The following is an 18,894-nucleotide window of genomic DNA, read 5'->3' as shown; positions in this document are numbered from 1 at the left end:
TCAGCTCTGCAGTTTTGGATGGAGAATGAGCAGAATTTATGGTGGTGGTTGATTTATAGATTAACTGCAACACCATTTGCTCTCAGGCAGATTTGGCAAAGCAAGACCCTTTTCTGTTGATAAAAGGGAGAGAGAAAGGAACAGGGATATTCATTAAAAGGAATAAAAGGAAAGTGAGATAAAGTATGACCAGGCAGAACAGCTTTTCACTCTCCTGACTCTTCTAAAATGAAGGTGAAAGCTGCTTTGGGATGGGCTTTCTGCACTGAGAATCCATGTGCATGTTGATTTGCTGGGAGATGCATGGAAGGAGGGATGTGTTGAGATGCAGAGTTGTATCCCCCTGTAATTCCCTGATAACTGAGAGCAGAGCAGTGAGTTATTAACACAGCCCTGCACGCACTGCAGTCATTAGTTAATCAATACAAACCACTCTGCCGCCAGTACCCAGCCCAGCTCCCAGCCCTTCATCCTGGAGGTGGTGCTGTGGGAGAAGGATGAGGTGGATCCATCGGGATGGGGCCAGTGCTGGCTGGTGGTTTGCTTTCAGAATCCACAGGGTCACCACGTTCCAGGACCTGAATGAGCTCTGACTTGTGTTTGTGGATTATCTTCCCAATCAGGTGCTGCAGTGGAATAGTGCAGATTTCTCTTTTAATAGACTCAGGTTTTTGTGGTCTTTCATTAGGCTGCTGTAGAGAGATTATTGAAAGGTCATTTTTCTGCTGCAGAGGAGGCACAGGATTTGGGGAGTTAGGACTCATGTATTGCCTTTCTTCATTCACCCTCATCTAACTGAGAGAAAATGCCATGAATGTCAAGCCAGACTCTGGGACTGATGGAATCAACTGTGGAACTTGTCTGAGGAGGGACTGGTGCTCTGTGAGAGCACAGATGGATTGACCTCAGCCTCAGCACCCCTTTCACTCAGCTCAGTGCTGTCTGTGCTTCCCCTCCAGAGCCCTCTTTGGTTTTTATTCTCACCCAAACCCACTGCAAAAGGCAGGGAATTGTTTTCTCTGCTGCCATTTTAGTTTTCGGTCTCTGCATTTTTGGTTGCCTTTACTGAGCCTGTTCAGTTGGTTGAAATTAGAAATCTTAGAGGCTGAGGTTCATCTGTGAGTTGTTGTACCCGACCCAGCAAAGAGGAGACCCTTCCCACCTGTGGTTCCTCTTGGCACTTTCCGTCATGATCTCAGAAGGACGAGGTGCTGCTCTGGGGTCACGTCCCCATTTTCCACAGCGACATCCTCAGGTGGCTCCCGCCCCACTGCCCTGGTGGTCCGTGCTGTGTCTGCAGCACAGTCATTGCTGTCAGCTCAGGAGCCCCAGCTGGATTGAGAGAAACAGGTCTTTGATCCAGGAAGGCTCTTGCTCCAACTCATTCCTGCCTTTGGAAAGTGTCTGCTCAGAGCTCAGGCCTGATTTGAAATGAAGATCTATGGAAGTCTGACAGGATCACAGATTGGTTTAATAACAGAGGCTTTTGAGCAGAGCGCTGAGACAGGAGGGGAGGGAGTTGTGCTTCCATGCTCCATCTCACTCCTTCAGCCTGATCTGACTTGGGCCCTGTGGGACAATGAGCTTGCAAATTCCAGCTTGGCATCGTGCTGGAAGCAGGGCTTGGAAAGGCCGGGAGGAACCAAGAGTGGTGCTGCAGAGCTTTGTCTTTATTCACATTTTGTTAACACGTTGGCAGAAATCAGCGGGGATTTTTTTTTTCTTTACTCAGCAGAGAAAATTGTCGAGGGGTGATGCCAAGTGCAGCACAAGTGTGGTTTAAAATAAGAGGAGCCTGTAGTAATGACAGCACTTAAATAGCACTCTGTGCTGTCTGAGAGCTGTGCACTTGTTAACCCCTTAATGTTCCGAGGAATAGATGTGCTGGGTTTGCATCCACTTCATTTCCAACTGCCCAATCAGAGACACAAAGGGGATCAAACAGAAGAAATACAGGAAACTTTACAAACTGTGTCAGTGATCTTTATCAAATCTCAGCTACAACACTTGTGGCTTTGATGCTGACAAGAACACAGCGCTCACTTCAAAGCAGTTGTAGTTGGAAATGGTGCAGTTTGATGGATGAGGAGCATTAAACCTTTGGAATGCTGGATTTTTTCTCCTCAAAAAAGAAAAGAGTGTGTGTGTAGAGGCATTGCACCTCTAGCACAAGGGGTTTCCTAATCTAAGAATATCTTTCATTACTCATGAGCAAATTTCTTTTGTTCTGCTGTAGGCAATTATCCGTGGTTTTTTCAGGAGTACGTGTTGCTGTGCCTGGTGAAGGAGGCAGCTCACACAGGTCACTTGGTACAAGGCACAGATATCTCTGATCTCCCCTGGTTACCTTTTTTCTCCTTGTTTCTGGAGCTGAAATGAGCTATTATTTTAGAACACAGGCTCTTTGAAGCATAATCTTTCCTTTTCTTTCTATTTGTATGGTATCCACTACAAAAACAACCAGTAATTAATAATCTGATTGCCAGTTTAGGGAAATAAATCTGATGTGAACAGGTTCTTCCAAACAAATAACGGGGAATGGCAAGGGGATGAATATTGTAGTCATTCATCTCTGTTGAATTGTGCACTAATTATCTTCTTGGCTAAACTGAATGAGTAAATGACTTCATAATGTTTTTCCCCAAACACCTTTTCTTAGTAAAATGGCTCCTTCATGCTGCTCATTCACTGCAGACAGAGGCAGGCTGTGGGATATTTTTACACGTGGAGGGAGAGACACTCCAATGTGCTCTGTAATTTTGTGCTTTGTGCCTGGCATTTGTGCTGTGGAGCTGACTGGACTGGGGCAGCGAGAGTCCTTCCAAGAGCAGATGGTTGTTCACATTAAATTCTCTGCTTTAAAATAGTATTTTAAAATTGCATTTGGAGTTCTGGAAAAATCTCTTTGTATTCATTGAGTTGGGGGTTAGTGAATCACTGTGAAAGTAGCCCATTGTGCTAATCTTGGAGTTCAGTTGTACCTCTTGAAAATTCGTATTACTTTAAAATCAGAATTTTAAGAAGCTCCTGTCTAATGTCACTTCTTGAAACTAATGGCTCTTTAATCCTATTTCTAGCTAAAGGCAACTTTAAGGGTTGAGGAGTCTTTTAGAAGTACATGATTGGCACAAGTTAGGCTTGACTCTAATCTTCCAGTACTCAATCCCTGGGGATTTGATCCCAACTTCAGAGTAACCTGAGGTATTCTGCCCATCCTTACTGGAAAACAAATGGAGACTTTGCAACTGCAACTTCAGTTTCTCTGGGGAAGGAGGAAGTTTTTTATCCTGTTGTTCCATTGGCAGCAAAATCGCTGCCATTTCTTCATATTGTGGATCATGAGGAAGTTCTGTGTGTGGAAAAGTGATTGGCTGGAGTGAAATGGCCCTTGGGTGAGTGCTGGGTGTGTTTGGTGCTGCCCAGACCCTTCCTGAGCAGCTTTGCCCTGATTTTCTCTCTGTGCTGGTTCCCCAAGGGTTGCACTGAGCAGCTGTGGGAGGCAGAAGTGTTTGGTGTGTTTTGGGGTTGTAATTTGGTCCTGTCATTACTTATTTACTCCTAATAATGGCTTTTGGAGTTGATACTCCCCAGCCTCTGTGTTTATCTCTCTCCCTGGGTGTATTTCAATAAAAATGTCATTATTTGAAATCATTGACACTGCTGGTTAAAGATACTGGATTCCATCATCTGTTGTCCTGTGAAATGATCCATTAAAGATAAAACTGCAGGCACTTGATAGAGGCTCTTTCCCAGGAACAAGGAGCTCTCTGATCCCTGTGTCATCTTATCTCCAGAGCAGTGCTTGCATTCCTGATGGGACGCAGCAGAAGGGGATAGGAGAGGGAATCCAGAGATTTTCCTTCCTGACCAGGATCTTGAGAAGGCAGACAGGATATTTCCAGCCCATTCAGTGTGGGCCAACCTCAGATTTGATGAGAAGAAGAAAAGGAGTTCATTTCAGTATTTTAACAAATTGTGGGGAGAGAGGGATGAAGGGAGGTTAATTACGGAGGAAGGTGAAGGTGAGGAAAAGAGAGCTGACCGTGGAAGGGAGGTGACAGTGCTACCAACAAAGGAACAATCAGTTCTTCTTGTTGAAATACCTTTTTTCTTTTCCCTACAGGCAAAACAGCTTAAAAATAGTGTTGGACAATAGGAGTTGGACTCTGATCTCTGTGGGTCTCTTCCAGCTCAGGATATTCTGGGGTATTCTAGCATGGAAACCCCCACGTTTACCCTGTGCTTTGCTCTGACACAGTGAGGAGATGTTGTTTAATGAGTGTTTTACCTTGTAGAAAAATGAGGCCTTAGGAGCAGGATCTGAACTTTGCAGGGAGCACCCACCCTGTGCTAATGGTGGTTCTTAATGGTTCTGTTGGGTGATAAATATTCCTGATGGACGAGGGGTTTTCTTTGGAGCCTTGGCTGCTGTCGTGGGGGCTAAAGATGTTGAAGGTCGGGGTTCAGATTCTGGGTTTATGGGCACCCTTTGCCTTACAGAGACTGAAATAGCAGCTTTTCATTCTGCCTGTCGTGGCTGAGAGCAGGTTGGCATTTGAATCTTCAAAGGGTCAGCGTTCTTGGCACAATTAAATCTGCTTTGAAGACAGATAACTCACCCCAGCTTGACACATGGGCCTGGGCATTCTGAATGTGCTGCTCCCGTTCTGTTTCTGTTCCTTATTCCAGTAATTATGGTGTGTTAAACTGTGTGGGGCCTGCTTGGGCAGACCTTGTGCAGACTCTGTGAAATTGAGTTTCTTACCTTCTCACAGGAACCGCACTGAAGTGACATTTCCAAAGTCTTGTGGTTGAAGCTCCTCCAGCCCATGGAGTCTGGACTCCCAGAGAGTGGGGGTGTGGCATTTGGTAAAATAATCACTGCTTAATTGCTCTGTGTTGGTGCAAGAGAGTGTAAATAAGGTGTGGAACAAGGTGTAACTATGAAAAACTCTGGGAGTGACAGCTGGAGGAGAAAAGGTCTAGGAAGCTTTGGGGGATGTTGGATGAAGGGACAGGATGGTCTGGTCCTCTGCCAAAGGTGGAGATGGCTTCAGGTGAGAAAAATTCCTCTTAAGCAAGGAAAAACCAGATATGAGCAGGGTGCTGTGGATGAAGTTTTTAGTGTCTTTTTGGCCACTGGAAGCCAAAACTGAGCTGACTCCCTTTGAGGAAGCAGCAGTGAGGGGAGAACCTGAGACTGGGAGGTCCCTGAGGAGCACCTGGTGCTGGAAGCTGCCTGAGTGAATTCCCTGTTACATCATTCCCTGGTGGCCTCCAAAGGGGTCCCTGCATCCCAGGATGGCCTGAATGCTCGTTTTTACTGACACACTTGTTTAATTCTTAATTCACAAGACATTTACTTATTTATTCTCATTGTTCCTGATAATAATTCTAAGCCATTAGAGGGGAAAATTGTATTCAGAAATGCTGTTTCACACTTTATTTGTTTGATGATTTAGAGCGATAGAAAATAGCACATTTGCTGGCTTTTATAGTCTGATAATTATCCACATCCATCAAGCCCCATTCCAGGGGAATAAACAAAACACCAAGAAAATTACTCTATTAATGATATCCTATGCTGGCAAATAGGACAGATCTCTCTTTTGTGTTAAGGATAGAGAGGGGACTGTCCAGTTAAACTCATGTTGGGAAGGAGTTCTTCCCTGAGAGGGAGGTGATGCCCTGGCACAGGGTGCCCAGAGCAGCTGGGGCTGCCCCTGGATCCCTGGCAGTGCCCAAAGCCAGGCTGGACATTGGGGCTGGGAGCAGCCTGGGACAGTGGGAGGTGTCCCTGCCATGGCAGGGGTGGAAATGGATATTTAAGATCTCTTCCAACCCAAACCATTTTGGGATTCCATATTAACAAAAGCAAGCTATCACTCCAGGAAGATAATTTTCTAACCCAATTATAGCTTTGGGGCAAAACCTTTTGGACCTGTGATCCTGACTCAAGAACTCAGAAAATGACATGGAAGTAGAGATCAGAAATGCTGGAATTAGATTTCATGAAATAAGTTTGGAAGCTGAGAGTCTTTCCTGCGGAACAGCAAGTTCTGGATGTGTACAAGTGGTACTTGATCCACTTCAGGGATTTTCTGTTGTTTTGGTGGAAAGTAGAAAAAGGTAATTTAAAAGGCTCAGTATATTACTTTCAAATTGTTGACTTTGGGGTAAGATGACATTTGAGTCACAGAACTATAACTTTTTTTATCTTGAGCTGGTTTTTTCTTTCCCCATTGCGTAAATCTCACGCTCCCTGGCAGAGCAGCAGCACATTTTTCCTGCTGTAATCCCCCAAACTGCTGAGTGGCAGGGTTTTGGGTGAAGCCTGGCCCTTTGTCTTGGTCAGCCTCTGCAAGGCTGACCGCTGGAATATGGACTGAAGGGTGGTTTGCAAGCCCAGTGCCTTGGAAGTTGGATTTATCTTCGAGCAGCTGCTGCTTTAGCTCTGTGGCCGTAAATCTCCCTTTTCCTGGGGACCAGGCTGAGCCAGAGGGACAGACCCTGCCCCGTGGCTCCAGGTCAGTGTTCCCTGCACTGGGGGCTGTTGAAATCATGCCTAGAGAAAAGGAAACAGTTGGTTGTTTTTTAGCGCTCCCAGACCTGTGGCTTGCCTGTGGAATTGAGGTTTTGCAGCTGAGCTGAGCCCCAGCTGTGGGGATGGTGACAAATTGTGCTGAGGCACACCAGGACTCCTGTCCCCAGCAAGTGCTGGGGTGTTCTGCCCAGAGAGCAGGGGGTCGGTGCCACGAGTGCCACACAAAGCCAGCCCTCCGTGGGTGTTCATTGCTCAGTAACTGCACCCCTTTGATTGCAGCAATTTTTAGTCTTTCCATTGTTGTTCTGCCTCGTAATCAATCATTTTATGTGTAGATGGAGCTCAATCTGTGCCATACGTGCAGGAGCCTCCTGTTTCTCTTCCTGGTTTTAAATAGCAGCCCAAATTCTGTCTTTATTGCCTATCTTTATGTAAATCAGTCAGATTTGTGAGCCTAACTTAAAGCAGAATTTGACCTACTTTTAATTCTCTTCTGCAGTTAATATTTTGAATTCCTAAGAATAAATGCAGAGGGATGTGTAGGCTCTGCTTCCTAAAGACTGGCCCAAAGAAAAAAGTTAAATTCTAAAATTGGAGTCAGCTATTGCCATTCTGTGCTGGGGTATTTTGATTTGTATATTATTACATATAGTTCTTTTTTATAAGCTGGAAATTCCTCCTCTCTGGCTGGTTTCTATCCAAGCAAGTCTTTTTTCTTTGTCTCTCCATGGGCCGTTCTCTAAAGCCTCGCTTGGCTTTTTGCAGGCTGCAGTTTCAGATAACACAATAACCATGTTCCAATGTATTAAACTTTTAACATCCTCAAGATTCAATTAATCTTATCTTTACAACTCCCAATTACAGGCACTAATTAAGTGAAGGTTGCATTGTAGACTGGGGATATTACATTAATCATCAGCAGCCTTGTAGCCATAAATTAGTTCTTTCCCAATCCTTCAGCATTTTTCCCAGAAGGAATGGAATGTCTCATTTCCCTGTTTTAAGGGACATTAATCCCACAAAGGAGCTTTGGATCGGGATTAGTTTTATCACATTTATGTAAGTGATGAATGGTCTTTGTAAAATAAAAGCCACTAGCTTTGTCCCAGACAAATGAAATTGAATTGTTTGATAATTATGCAATTTAAGGCACTGTCAAACTTTGGTCAGGGGATGTTGGGAGTCCATTGCTGCATTTATTGTTTTACAAGATTAGGTGCTACATAGTGTTTTGCCTTAAATTTTTTTTAAGCCATCAGTTTAAATCAGCTTAGTGTCTAAACCCTGAAGGCCCCTGTGTAGGATTCGTGTGCTGTCATTCCCCCCTGCCAGGCCAGCTCAGGTGTGTTTGATTTCGTGACACAGGTTATGGCTTCGAGCTGCTTCTCCCCACACTGTGCTTTTACACTTGAAAATGGAGAATTTGCCCAGCTGAAATCCCCCAGATCAGGTGCATTTTGAGCCCCCACCCTAAGAGGGGCAGTGCTGGGCACCTGTTGTTGAGTCCCCTCCTGCAATATCCTGTTCCCAGTGTGGGGAATGAGACAGGGTGGGTTTGACATCTTTATTTGAAATAGCAAAAATAATGCATTTTTTATTATTCACTTTGAAGAGAAGTTATAGCTGGCAATAAATGCCATTCCCACAAATGTAAATGCTCAGAATTCTCTGTCACAAAAAGCAGGGAGAGCCATATTTAATTTGCTGCAGAGTGTAACCAATGATTTACAATTTCCATTGGCAATATTATTGTGTGCCATCATGTTAAACACGTTTAAATGTATCCTGGTATTCAGTTCCCTTCTTATAACCTGAACACATAAATCTTTGTCACCTGGGCTTTGCTCCTGAGAATATTGTGAACTTCAAAGCACTAAGAGAACTAACAGCTTTTGGGAAGAAAAAGAGCCATTTGAAACTTCCCTGATTTTTGTACATGCTGGGCACACCCGCCCCTGTGTCTGTGACCCGTAGGACTTCAGACCATTGATTGTTTTTCAGAATTATGTTCAATAATTTGCACTCAAAAAAAATTCCAATCAAATTCTTTTGCACTTTATTTACCCCTAATCTAAGAAAACTGTCTTTAGCAAGTGTAGAAGTTGTTCCCTGCACCCTTTAATGATGTTTTCCTCAGGAGACCCTGCAATTTCAATCACCTCATTGAGAAAATTATTGAATACTTTAATTCCATTATTTCACATCAGACAATAAAATCCGTCATGGACATAAGGATTGAGCCATGACTGCTTGAGCTGTGGTGAAGAATATTTACTTTCTTGAATAAAATGAAAGCTATTTACACAGAAGAAGGTTTTATTCTTTTCCAAAGCACACAGACCCTCCTTTACACCTTTTCAGCCCATCCAACGTTTCTTGCTTATTAAGATTTAACACAATTTTATTTTGCAGATATTCTCCCCATGGAGAACACACCTGCTGTTCCCTGCACTGAGTTATTTCTGGGGTTTCCAGTGCTGTATCATCGCTTTGTCTTCTCGATTTTCCTTCTACCTTGTGAAATCTTGTGATGCCGTTTGAAAAAAAGGGCAGGAAAATAACACACTTCATGTGACATGTCTAAGGACTGTATTAAATGCTGGCTTTTTTCCATGGGCTGTGTGTTACTGATGCCTTTCAGACGTGTAGAGCTGTGGTTATATTGCCAGCCTGTGTGCTGTGCTGAGGGTTATTACCCCACTTGTTCCTAGACTTTTCCCTTCACTGGTTTTACATTAAAGACTGATGATTTTGATTGTTGTCTGTGTTACCTCCTCCCAGGTATGCCATTCCCCCGGAGCATGGCAAGAGGCTGGAACGCCTGGCAAAAGGTGAGCTCTGGCTTTTGACTGGGTTGATAAAGGACTGGCAGTGCCCTGGTGTTACTGATGACTTCTGCAAGAGCTGCTTGGGGAACCTGCTGTGTTGGTAGAGCAGCTTCAGAGCCAGAAAACTTGTCAGGGAATTTTCTTTCCAACTCTTCCCTCAAAGCCTCAGTCTCCTGGCATGGTGTGGCCTCAACTAAAATTCCCTGAAAACCCCTTGAATTTTGAGGCATTGAGGCCAAACCCTCCCATGTCTGGGCAAGGGCTTTAATCCACAATGGTGTGACCCTAAAAATGATTTCATTGCACCCTGCCATGGGCAGGGACACCTTCCACTGGACCAGGTTGCTCCAACCTGGCCTGGAATGCTCCCAGAGATGGGGCAGCCACAACCTGTTCAGTGTCTCACCACCCTCACAACAGAAATTTTCTTGCTGATATTGCACCTACATTTCCCCTCTTCCAGTTTGTACCCATTACTCCTTCACCCTGTAACGATACATTCTGTATTTGGTGGTTTTCCTCTTATTTTAGCCTCATCCTCCTTTAGTTTTCAGTGCAATAAAGTTCATATTAAAAGGAAAAAAAACAGTGAAAGGGAAGGAAAAAGAAAAGGAAAATGGTGGTGGGGGAAGGCAGAGTTACTTTGAGCTGTGGCAAACTCCCACCTTTCAAGCTTCAGGGAAGATGTCTGGCTGCAGAAGTAGATATGTTTTAATTTGTTGGTGTTGTTTCTATTTTTGTTCACTTGCAAATGTTCAAGGAGCTGCCCAGCTAAAAAAAGCTGCTGGCCCAGAATGATTAACTCCAAATCTCCGTGTTTCGTCTCCAGCAAGGCAACTGGGGGGGGTTTAAATCTGGTGGTGAAGGTAGGAGCAGGCAGGAAAATCTGGAAGACTCTACTCTGATGCAAAAGAAAAGAAGTTCTAATGCTGATTTCCCAGAAAACAGGCAAATTCCTGTAGTGCCTTTTCCTGCTGACAGTCTGACTGTGTCACACTCCAGGGTGTCAAGGGGAGCAACTGATTGTGTGGGGTAAATGCAGAATGAGTGGGGATGAGTGTCCCGGGGCTTGGTGGTGGTGTTTTCCTGGGCTCTGAGCTCCATGATCCCTAAATACAAATAATACTGGAAATGGCTGCTCAGAAATGTTTCATTTCAAAGCTACAGTCATTTGCCAGGTTTTAATAGATGAAAAAAGTAATTTTTATAAGAAGTCAATCAATCAGATGACTTGTGTTCTGCAGACTCTGAAATACCACTCCAAGTCTGACAGCAGCAATAATAAGTTTCTTGCTGTTTGTAACTAATTTTTACGGATGATCAATTTTGAGGCACGGGGATGGTTTGTGCTGTAAAACCAGGAGCAAATTATCAATGGTCTGGTCTTTAGTTTCCTGCCTCTGGAAGCTGGGATGGGTGATGATTTAACTCTGCAAAGAGCCAGTATTGCTGCCTGGCCATTCCCCTGTCCTGTACATCAGTGGGGAGAAGTGTACTATGGAGAAATGAGTGTGCAATTAATATGGAAAATGAATAGCTGAGCTGTAAATGGGCTCACTGGGAGAGCCATGGAGCCCATGGAGAGAATGTTAATGTGTTGCCATGTTATTGGTGCTAATCACTTAAAATGTGCTTCTTTATTAGTGGCTTTAATGAGAGCCACTTAAACTGTGCATTAAAAAGAGGAACTGCAGAGAGGGACGACAGACTGGGTAGCAGACAGTCATAACTGTAATTGAAATGCTTTTAGTACAAAAATGTAAGAAAACCTGGAACCCAGTAATCCTTTTGACTTTCTGAAACCCCTTCCATTATGTCTCATCAATCAGTTTTGGTTCCAGAGCTTGGGTTATTTGTTTTCCTAAACTGTGATGGGTTTGAGTCCCTATAAACACAGTTTGTTGTGGAATCACCCCCTTGGAGGGAAAGACATGATCTTGAGGAAAATGGGGTTACATTGGCTGAGCTGCCGTTGAGTGGTTTGGTCAGTGTTTACCACTACTTTAGTTTCCTTAATTATTTGTGATTTGTTTTAATAGCTCAGTGTGGATCTTGGGTAGAATTTAACACTTAACCATGCTGAGGTGCTGACTGGGTCAGGTCGTGCTGCCTCTGCCACTTGCTGTGACCACTGTGAACGTGTCCCTCCTGCCTCTGCCTGGGATGGAGATGTTTCCTTTCCTTTCTTCTCACTGAATATTAACATGTTTTCCCTTTAGGAGGTGATATGTAGGGCAGATTGAACTGGAATCTAACAAATACTATTGCTTTCCCAAGAGCAGTCCAGCAGCCCTATAGTGATGCTCCTCCTTTGAATGTGTCCACAGGATTTTTCCCAGGAAGCTCTCAGGGATGTGATGCTTTTCTCCGTCACAAGATGACCCTCATTTCTCCCTCCATCCTGAAGAAATACGGGATTCCCTTTGACAGGGTATGTACAGGGCTGCAGAGGGACCCTGCAGGCTGTTGGCAGCACAGCACCTCTCTCCTGAGGAATCAATTCAGCACCAGCCACTGGGGGATTTCTAAGGGGCATTATTATGCTGAGTGCATCCCATCAGTTCAAACCAGGTCTGCCTGGAAAAAGGATTTGGGGTTTGGCTGAGACACTGTGAAGTGAAGAAAAGCTGTCACTGAACAAACTCTGGCAATTAGGGAGCCTCTCAGCTAGAGAGGGACGAGCTAATGAGTAAAACCCGCTGGTGATTCAGGAACACTTCTTTGTTTTCTTGTGGATCCAGTGTGACCCAAAGTGGAGCTGCCTGTGCTGGTTCCCTGTTGTGTAAGTGCTCGTGCTGCTGTAAGCCTGGAAGGATCCCTGCAGCTCTTAAGCCCTGATTTGAAAAGAGGGGTCATGTTTATTTGGTATGATCGTTTTAATGTGCTTATTCTTAAAGTCTTGTGGCAAGAAGTAAATCTCCTCAGCCAAGTGTGGTTACAGGGATTTGTATCTGTGCAGAATCAGTCAAACTGCTGCTGCTGCTGCTGGGTGTTCCCAGCACATGGAGCCAGAGCTGCCTGTGGATGTGAGAAGTGTCAAAGATGCCTGCTCCAAACTGGTTTCATGGAATCATGGAGTGGGAAGGGACCATAAAGCCCGTCCAGTGCCACCCCTGCCATGGGCAGGGACACCTTCCACTGTCCCAGGCTGCTCCAAGCCCTGTCCTGAAATAGTGGCTGTCGAAGGAGGATCACTATTATTCACAAACAGGGAACAAGTGCTATTTTTCCTGAGGAATAGAGATAGGATCCCTGCATCCAAATTCTTGGCAGATTTCAATGAAGTGAATAGGCAGCATTTATAAATCTCTATAATGCTGTTCTGGAAAAAAAGAAACAGATCAATACTAGGGCTTTTTAATAATTAAAAATGTGTATTTCTGTAATCTCCTATTGATTTCTCCATTTATTCCTCAAGAGCTTGCAGAAGTCAGTAAATTTGGGGCTTTCTCCATGAGCGGCAGTTTGTGCTGGCTTTCCTTCAATAGTTATTACTTTTCTGCATGGCCTATCCATCATCTGGAGTGTTTTCTAATTTATTGTGGGATAATGTTGACAGCAGTGCCATGGATGATGTGGGCTTGAAATGGAGACACCAGGATGTGCAGTCACTGACAGAAACATAATCTTTTCATCTTCTGAAGCCAGCAGAGTGGCACTGCTGGGATTTATGGAAGGGATGGATGCAGGATGCTCCATGGGGCTGGGTGCAGGCTGGACTTCAGCACCTCCTCCTGAAATCCTGCAGGAGCTTCTTGTCTATCACAGCAGCTTTTATTCCCTATTTTTAAAATTATTCTTCTAATGTTAATGACATCAGCAAGTTCAGATGTTGGCCCAGCCAAGGGGGGAAATGTTTGAACTTCTGTCTGTTTACATTTTCCATTTGGCTCCATCCCTGTGTTTGGAAGTGCAAGTCCCTTGGAGTCTCTGTGGGCTCTGAACTGCTGGGGTGTGAGTTATGGCTGGTGGGAAGGGATCCAAATGGAATTGCTTGGCCTGTGACAGCTGTGAGAGGTCTGTCAGCACTTCTGGGCTGGAAAGACAGTGAAGGTCAAGCTTTGCCTCTTCCGTACCCCGTGGAGGGGAGGTGCTGCTGCAGGAGGGGCAGCTGGGCTGGGAGTTGCTCCCATGGTTCAGGCCATCCTCTTAACAATTAAATTCCTTTTTTCCCCAATGGTTTTTCTGCGTAAGATGTAAAAAGAGGATTTTTTAGAAGCATCGCAGATTGATTGGCCTGCTGGTTCCAGCTGTGATCTGTAGAGTTCAACCCTTATTAATAATGTCCATTATGCTTATTGTTGTTTTAAGTTTATTAAAGTAGGGTCACAGGATGGTTTGTGTTGAAAGGGACCCTAAAGCTCATCCAGTGCCACCCCTGCCATGGGCAGGGACACCTTCCACTGTCCCAGGCTGCTCCAAGCCCCGTCCAACCTGGCCTTGGGCACTGCCAGGGGTGGGGCAGCCACAGCTGCTCTGAACAATTCCCAAAGCAGACAAAAGATGGGCTGTAATTTTTCGGGTCTTTGATTTTTGGGTGAACAGGTGGGAGTGAGGCTGATAAATGTGAGTGGGGAAATAAACACAGGGAAGGGCAGGAGGTGCTTCAGAAGGACCCTGCCATGCAGAGGGAATGTTAGGAGGGAAATCCAGGGCTCTTGGCTGCTCTGGCATGGGGGTGGGAGTGAAGGTTTGGAGCTGCCGTGAGCCAAAGCAGTCATGTCAAAGATTTATTGATCTCTTGGAATGTTGCAGCCTGAGACCCTTTTGTAACTGGAGCCTGCAGGTGTAAATAGTTCAGATCATGTCACCCCTTCCATCCACTGTTCTGAGTTTTTCCCTTAAGAGAAATACTTGAGTATTCCTGCAGTTCACCAGGAATCATTCCAGGCTCAGCCAAGAGCTGGCAATGACTGTTCTGCCGACCCTCCAGTGGAAAGAGATTTAATCAGTGGGGTTTTTTAATAGGTCTCTGTTCTCAAGCTGCTGCATTAAGTGACCTGTGGGGTGTCTCCTCCCTTTTCCTTTGTTTTTCAGATCACCCAGGAAGCTGGGGAGTTTATGATCACATTCCCTTATGGTTACCACGCTGGCTTCAATCACGGCTTCAACTGTGCCGAGTCGACCAACTTCGCCACTTTGCGCTGGATTGACTACGGGAAAATGGCAACACAGGTGGGATCAGCTGGGATGAGGGGCTGGTGGAAACCACCAGCTCATGGAACACAGAGCAGTGTTGTTTGTCCTTATTCCTAAGGACAATGTGGAAAATGCCACTGCTTTGGGACGTGCTCTCTCACTGTCCCACATTGGTGGTTTTGCCTCGATAATTGGTTTTGTTCTGAGGGTGTAGGAATGAATTTCTCAAGTGTTACATTCACCTTGTGAACAGGTTGTTTTGGGATTGGTAAATTGGGATTAGTTTTCTGATGTATCCAAACTGCATTTCAGAGTGAATAAGGTGACTGATGTGACTGAATACAACTCATTAAGTACACACTGGAGGGGAAGGAATAAGCTGGAAATACTTTTAAGCTTTAATAGCACTGTGGTAATAGCATTCTGAAGATACCTGAATTCCTCTAATCTGTGCACCCAGTTAAGTTTGGAGAGTTATGTTTGTGTGGTTATTTCTCATTAGGGCAGATTTCTGGTGTGCTTTGTTACTTTGGTTTGTGACAGCACTCGTACTCTCCTGGTTTGAAGTCTGCAGATAACTGATCAGCAAAGCTCATTCAATAGAATCTGGGAAGTTTTGCTGTGGGCAGGGACACCTTCCACTGTCCCAGGTTGCTCCAAGCCCCATCCAGCCTGGCCTTGGACACTTCCAGGCATGGGTCATATGTTTGAGTTTGTTCTGGAGTTAAAGGGATGGTAAGAAAAACCTTAAACCATAAGGGGCCTCAAATCGGTGTCAAGTGTCTGAAACTCAAAAACAGCCAAGCAACCTTGGTTTAAAAATGTAAAAAATGATGTTTGTCTGCTGTGACCTTGTAAAGCAGGTTTATGTGTAGTGAGTGGTCATGGTATTACACCCCAGAAAATGGGGTTTATCATGGAAATTCAGACAGACCCTTAACTACAACAGAGCCAGCAGGCACCACTCGAATATTAAAAGCAATTTTGGGTTCAGCCATGTGTTCACGAACAAGTGACATTTGGGAAGTGCAGTTTTAGATGGAGCCTCCATGCTTACATTGTTAAGCAGCGTAGCGTGAAATTACTGAACAAGCAGCAGCAGAGCTTGGAGCAGATCTGGGGACACAAAGTGGAAGTGTGGAAGGAGATGCCCAATTTATTCCCATTGCACTCTGTGGCACTTGTCCGTTCTGAGCTTCCTGGTTGATAAATCACATGTTAATTAACCCTGGGATACCTGACTGGGGGTCCCAGCTGAGGGGGGGATTTGTTACGCAGTGAGGGCAAAGCTTTGTTTAAATCTCATTTGAGATTAAGGAGGGACCTAAGGAAGTATCAGCTGAGGGTGTGCACTGGAGCTGCCTGCACCTCTGTGGGGAGGGAACATCAGGAGGGAATTCCTCCCTGCGAGGGTGGGCAGGCCCTGGCACAGGGTGCCCAGAGCAGCTGGGGCTGCCCCTGGATCCCTGGCAGTGCCCAAGGCCAGGCTGGACAGGGCTTGGAGCACCTTGGGGTAGTGGAAGGTGTCCCTGCCCCTGGCAAGGGTGGGATGAGATGAGATTTAAGGTCCTTCCCAACCCAACCCATTCCACGATCCTTGAGTGTGTGATTTTTAGTTAGCTACTGCAGCTTTCCTATATTTAAAAAATGGCTTTATTGATTTGTATGCTTCCAGGCACAATAGATTATCCTTACTCACATGCAGGCAGGTTTGGGGTTTTTTTTCTTATCATACACTCGTTTATAAAAGTTCTTGGGAGCTCTGAGCTGGGCAAAGCTCTGCAGGCACCTGCTCTTCCTGCTCTTCCTGCGCTGACCCAGCTGCCTGGGGTGATTCTCTCCTTTCCTTGGGTTACCAGCACAGCTCTCTTGTCCTGCCAGCACTCAGGAGACCGAGGACAAGGCAAGGTTCATAATTAGCCAGTTGTAATGTTCTCCTGGACATTATCCTGGGGAGGAGATTTGGATTGTGCTCTGCTGAGAGCTGTGTGTGTCAGTGGTGCAGTGGAAGAGAGGAAGGTAATGGTTCACCTCGGAGGGCAGAGCTGTGGTAATTGCCTGCCAGATGGGTGCAATGTTCTGCATTCCACAGAGAACCTGCCTGGGCTGTAAAAAATACAGAATAATCAGCCTGGAGTGTAAAGATCAGCTTCAGAGACACTGGGCCTGCTCTAATTGTAGAATGAGTGTCAGTATTAGCAAAAAAAAAAGCAATGGCTGCAGAGCTGTGTGGGAAACTAAGAGCGGGTAAATCCACTTGTGTCTGTAAATTAGTAACCAGGATTACCGTGGAAATTGGTTTGGTGAATACCAAGTGAATAATCTAAGCTGTCCTGTTTGGCTCAAAGCTTTTTGAGAACCTGGCCAGAGGTTTTGGAGTCTTTCTCTCCTTGGGTTTTTAGCTAGAACAGGAGCTTTTGCCCCTTGGGTCTGATTTTCTGATTCTCCTTTTAGTTGCTCCTCCAGCCCCAGTGCTGAGTGTGGTTTGTGACAGACAAATTTCATGTTGTCTTTCGTGATGTGCAGAAATCTTCAGGACTGTGTCAGTCAGTGAGTCAGTCCTGTGTCAGTCTCCTCAGATCCAGAGGAAGGGTATGACATCCTCCTTCACAGCCTTAATTCCATGCTGGTGCCCCACTGGGAGGTGGATGTCTTGCCTCCAGCTGGACATTGTGCCCAGAAGTGCAGGAAATAACAGCTTTTTAACTGTTCTCCCATTTATTGCCGATGTAAATGTCTCCATCTGTCCTGGAGGAGCCTCGTGCTGCAGCTAACTCCTTCCCAGCCAAGGTGACTTTGAGGCCAACCTCAGCTTGTCTCTCCCACCTGATCCTTGGGAAAAGCCGTGGCTGAGCAGCAGATCCTCGTTCAGGGATGGGAGAGACCTTCAGCTGATCGTGGGGCTCCCAGGGACAGCCCTGGTGTGCTGCCACCAGGCCTTGCCATGTGACTGGTGGGAGTTCATTCTGGGCTCTTTGCAGACCAGACACTGGCAGGGAAAGCTCCTTGGGAGATGCAATCCTGTCTGAGCGGGTGTCACTGGCGCAGGGCACAGCAAACAGAGAGCCGGAGGAAAGGAGCTCAAAGGGGTTTTCACAGCACTGGAGATCCTGGCACCATGTTTCAGAGTCAGCTGTAATCCAAATATTTGCTTTGGACTTCAGCATTCCTGATTCAATGGTACAGCTGAGGAGGAATGGGTTTATTTGAATATACTACAGTTAATGTTTGCCTGCATATGCAGGGCTTGGAAATTAGGGAGAAATATTTCCCTTTGTTCTCTGTAGTTGGAGTTCCTCAGTCGTTTGTCTCCCTTTGTCATATTTTTTTCTGTTTGGTTGTTGAAAAGAGCTGCTGGGTTAAAAACAGGAAATTATAATTTTCATTCCTTACCTTTTTTTTTTTTTTTTTTTAAATTTCTTTTTATTTTGCACCATGAGCCTGCAGTGCCTCTCTGCATTCCTGGTTTTTTGTTTCTGAAAACCCTTGGATGCCACCACCGACAGCCAGAGGATTTTAAGAGCTGAGTCTTTGCCCAAACAACCCTTTTAAACCAGGGGTTTCAGGAAAGTGCCCTTCCTCCAGTCGAGGTGGCCTGTGAGTCCCCTGCCATTCAGAAAGACCCTTTCAGAGTGTACAGTTTTAGCAGAAATTCAAATCCCAGCTCAGCTTTTCTACTTCTTTGGCAAACTGGACTGAAAATAAGTGGATGGGAGGGGAACGATTTCTGCACTTTGCTCTCAGTTAAGTGCAGCCACTCCTGGAGCAGGTCTGGGCTCCTGCTGGTGCCACTTTCATGCCTTCCTTTATCTCCTGTTTGCTCCAGAGAAACTGCTGGAATTCTCTCTCTCAACATAAAATGGGGTCAGGCTGCCCTTCCTGCCCAAATCCTGCATTTTAGGGTCTGAAATAAGCAGCCTTCAGCTCCTCCAGGCAGTGTTCCCATCAAACCCCTCACTCCAGAGCACTCCTGCTCTGCTGCTCTCTCATTTGGGGAAGGGGGATACAAACAAAACTCTTCCCTTTGGATTTTACTGGACTGCCAAGAGAAGGGACCTTTTGGATCCCAGCCTAGGATCTTTTACGTGATTTGTTGCTTCTAAACCTTCTGCTCACTCATTTTTTCTGTACTATGTGTATAATATTGAAATAATCTCAAATTTACACTTGGAATATCTGTGATTTAGAGTTGCCTAGCATGTAATTTTCCAGGTAAAATTGAAGCTTTCTTCTTACTATTCACGTTTTAGTAGATTTTTCCCTCAATCTGTCTGTATTTCCCAAGAAAATAAAACTTGTGAGGTTTTTGCAGAAACCTGTTTGATAATACTGCAAAACTGGTCCCCAAAATAAGGCAAATCAGAATTGTATTTTTTCATTACT

General features: G+C 45.2%; 1 protein-coding gene across 3 annotated transcripts in view; it reads left to right on the top strand.

Moving 5' to 3' along the window:
* Positions 1–18,894, top strand: part of KDM4B (lysine demethylase 4B) — a 67,587-nt gene that overhangs the window by 14,461 nt on the left and 34,232 nt on the right. For all 3 annotated transcript variants that reach the window (XM_042024355.1, XM_042024356.1, XM_042024357.1), the window contains 3 exons: positions 9,326–9,375; positions 11,700–11,803; positions 14,410–14,547. In XM_042024355.1, the coding sequence (XP_041880289.1) occupies positions 9,326–9,375; positions 11,700–11,803; positions 14,410–14,547 (292 nt within the window). The remainder of the gene's footprint in view (positions 1–9,325; positions 9,376–11,699; positions 11,804–14,409; positions 14,548–18,894) is intronic.

Source organism: Corvus kubaryi, unplaced genomic scaffold (assembly GCF_017639235.1).
Source record: "Corvus kubaryi isolate FWS band 111438036 unplaced genomic scaffold, C.kubaryi_AGA036_p1.0 37262, whole genome shotgun sequence".
NCBI classification, from domain to species: domain Eukaryota; kingdom Metazoa; phylum Chordata; class Aves; order Passeriformes; family Corvidae; genus Corvus; species Corvus kubaryi.
This window is presented reverse-complemented; position numbering and strand designations above follow the sequence as displayed.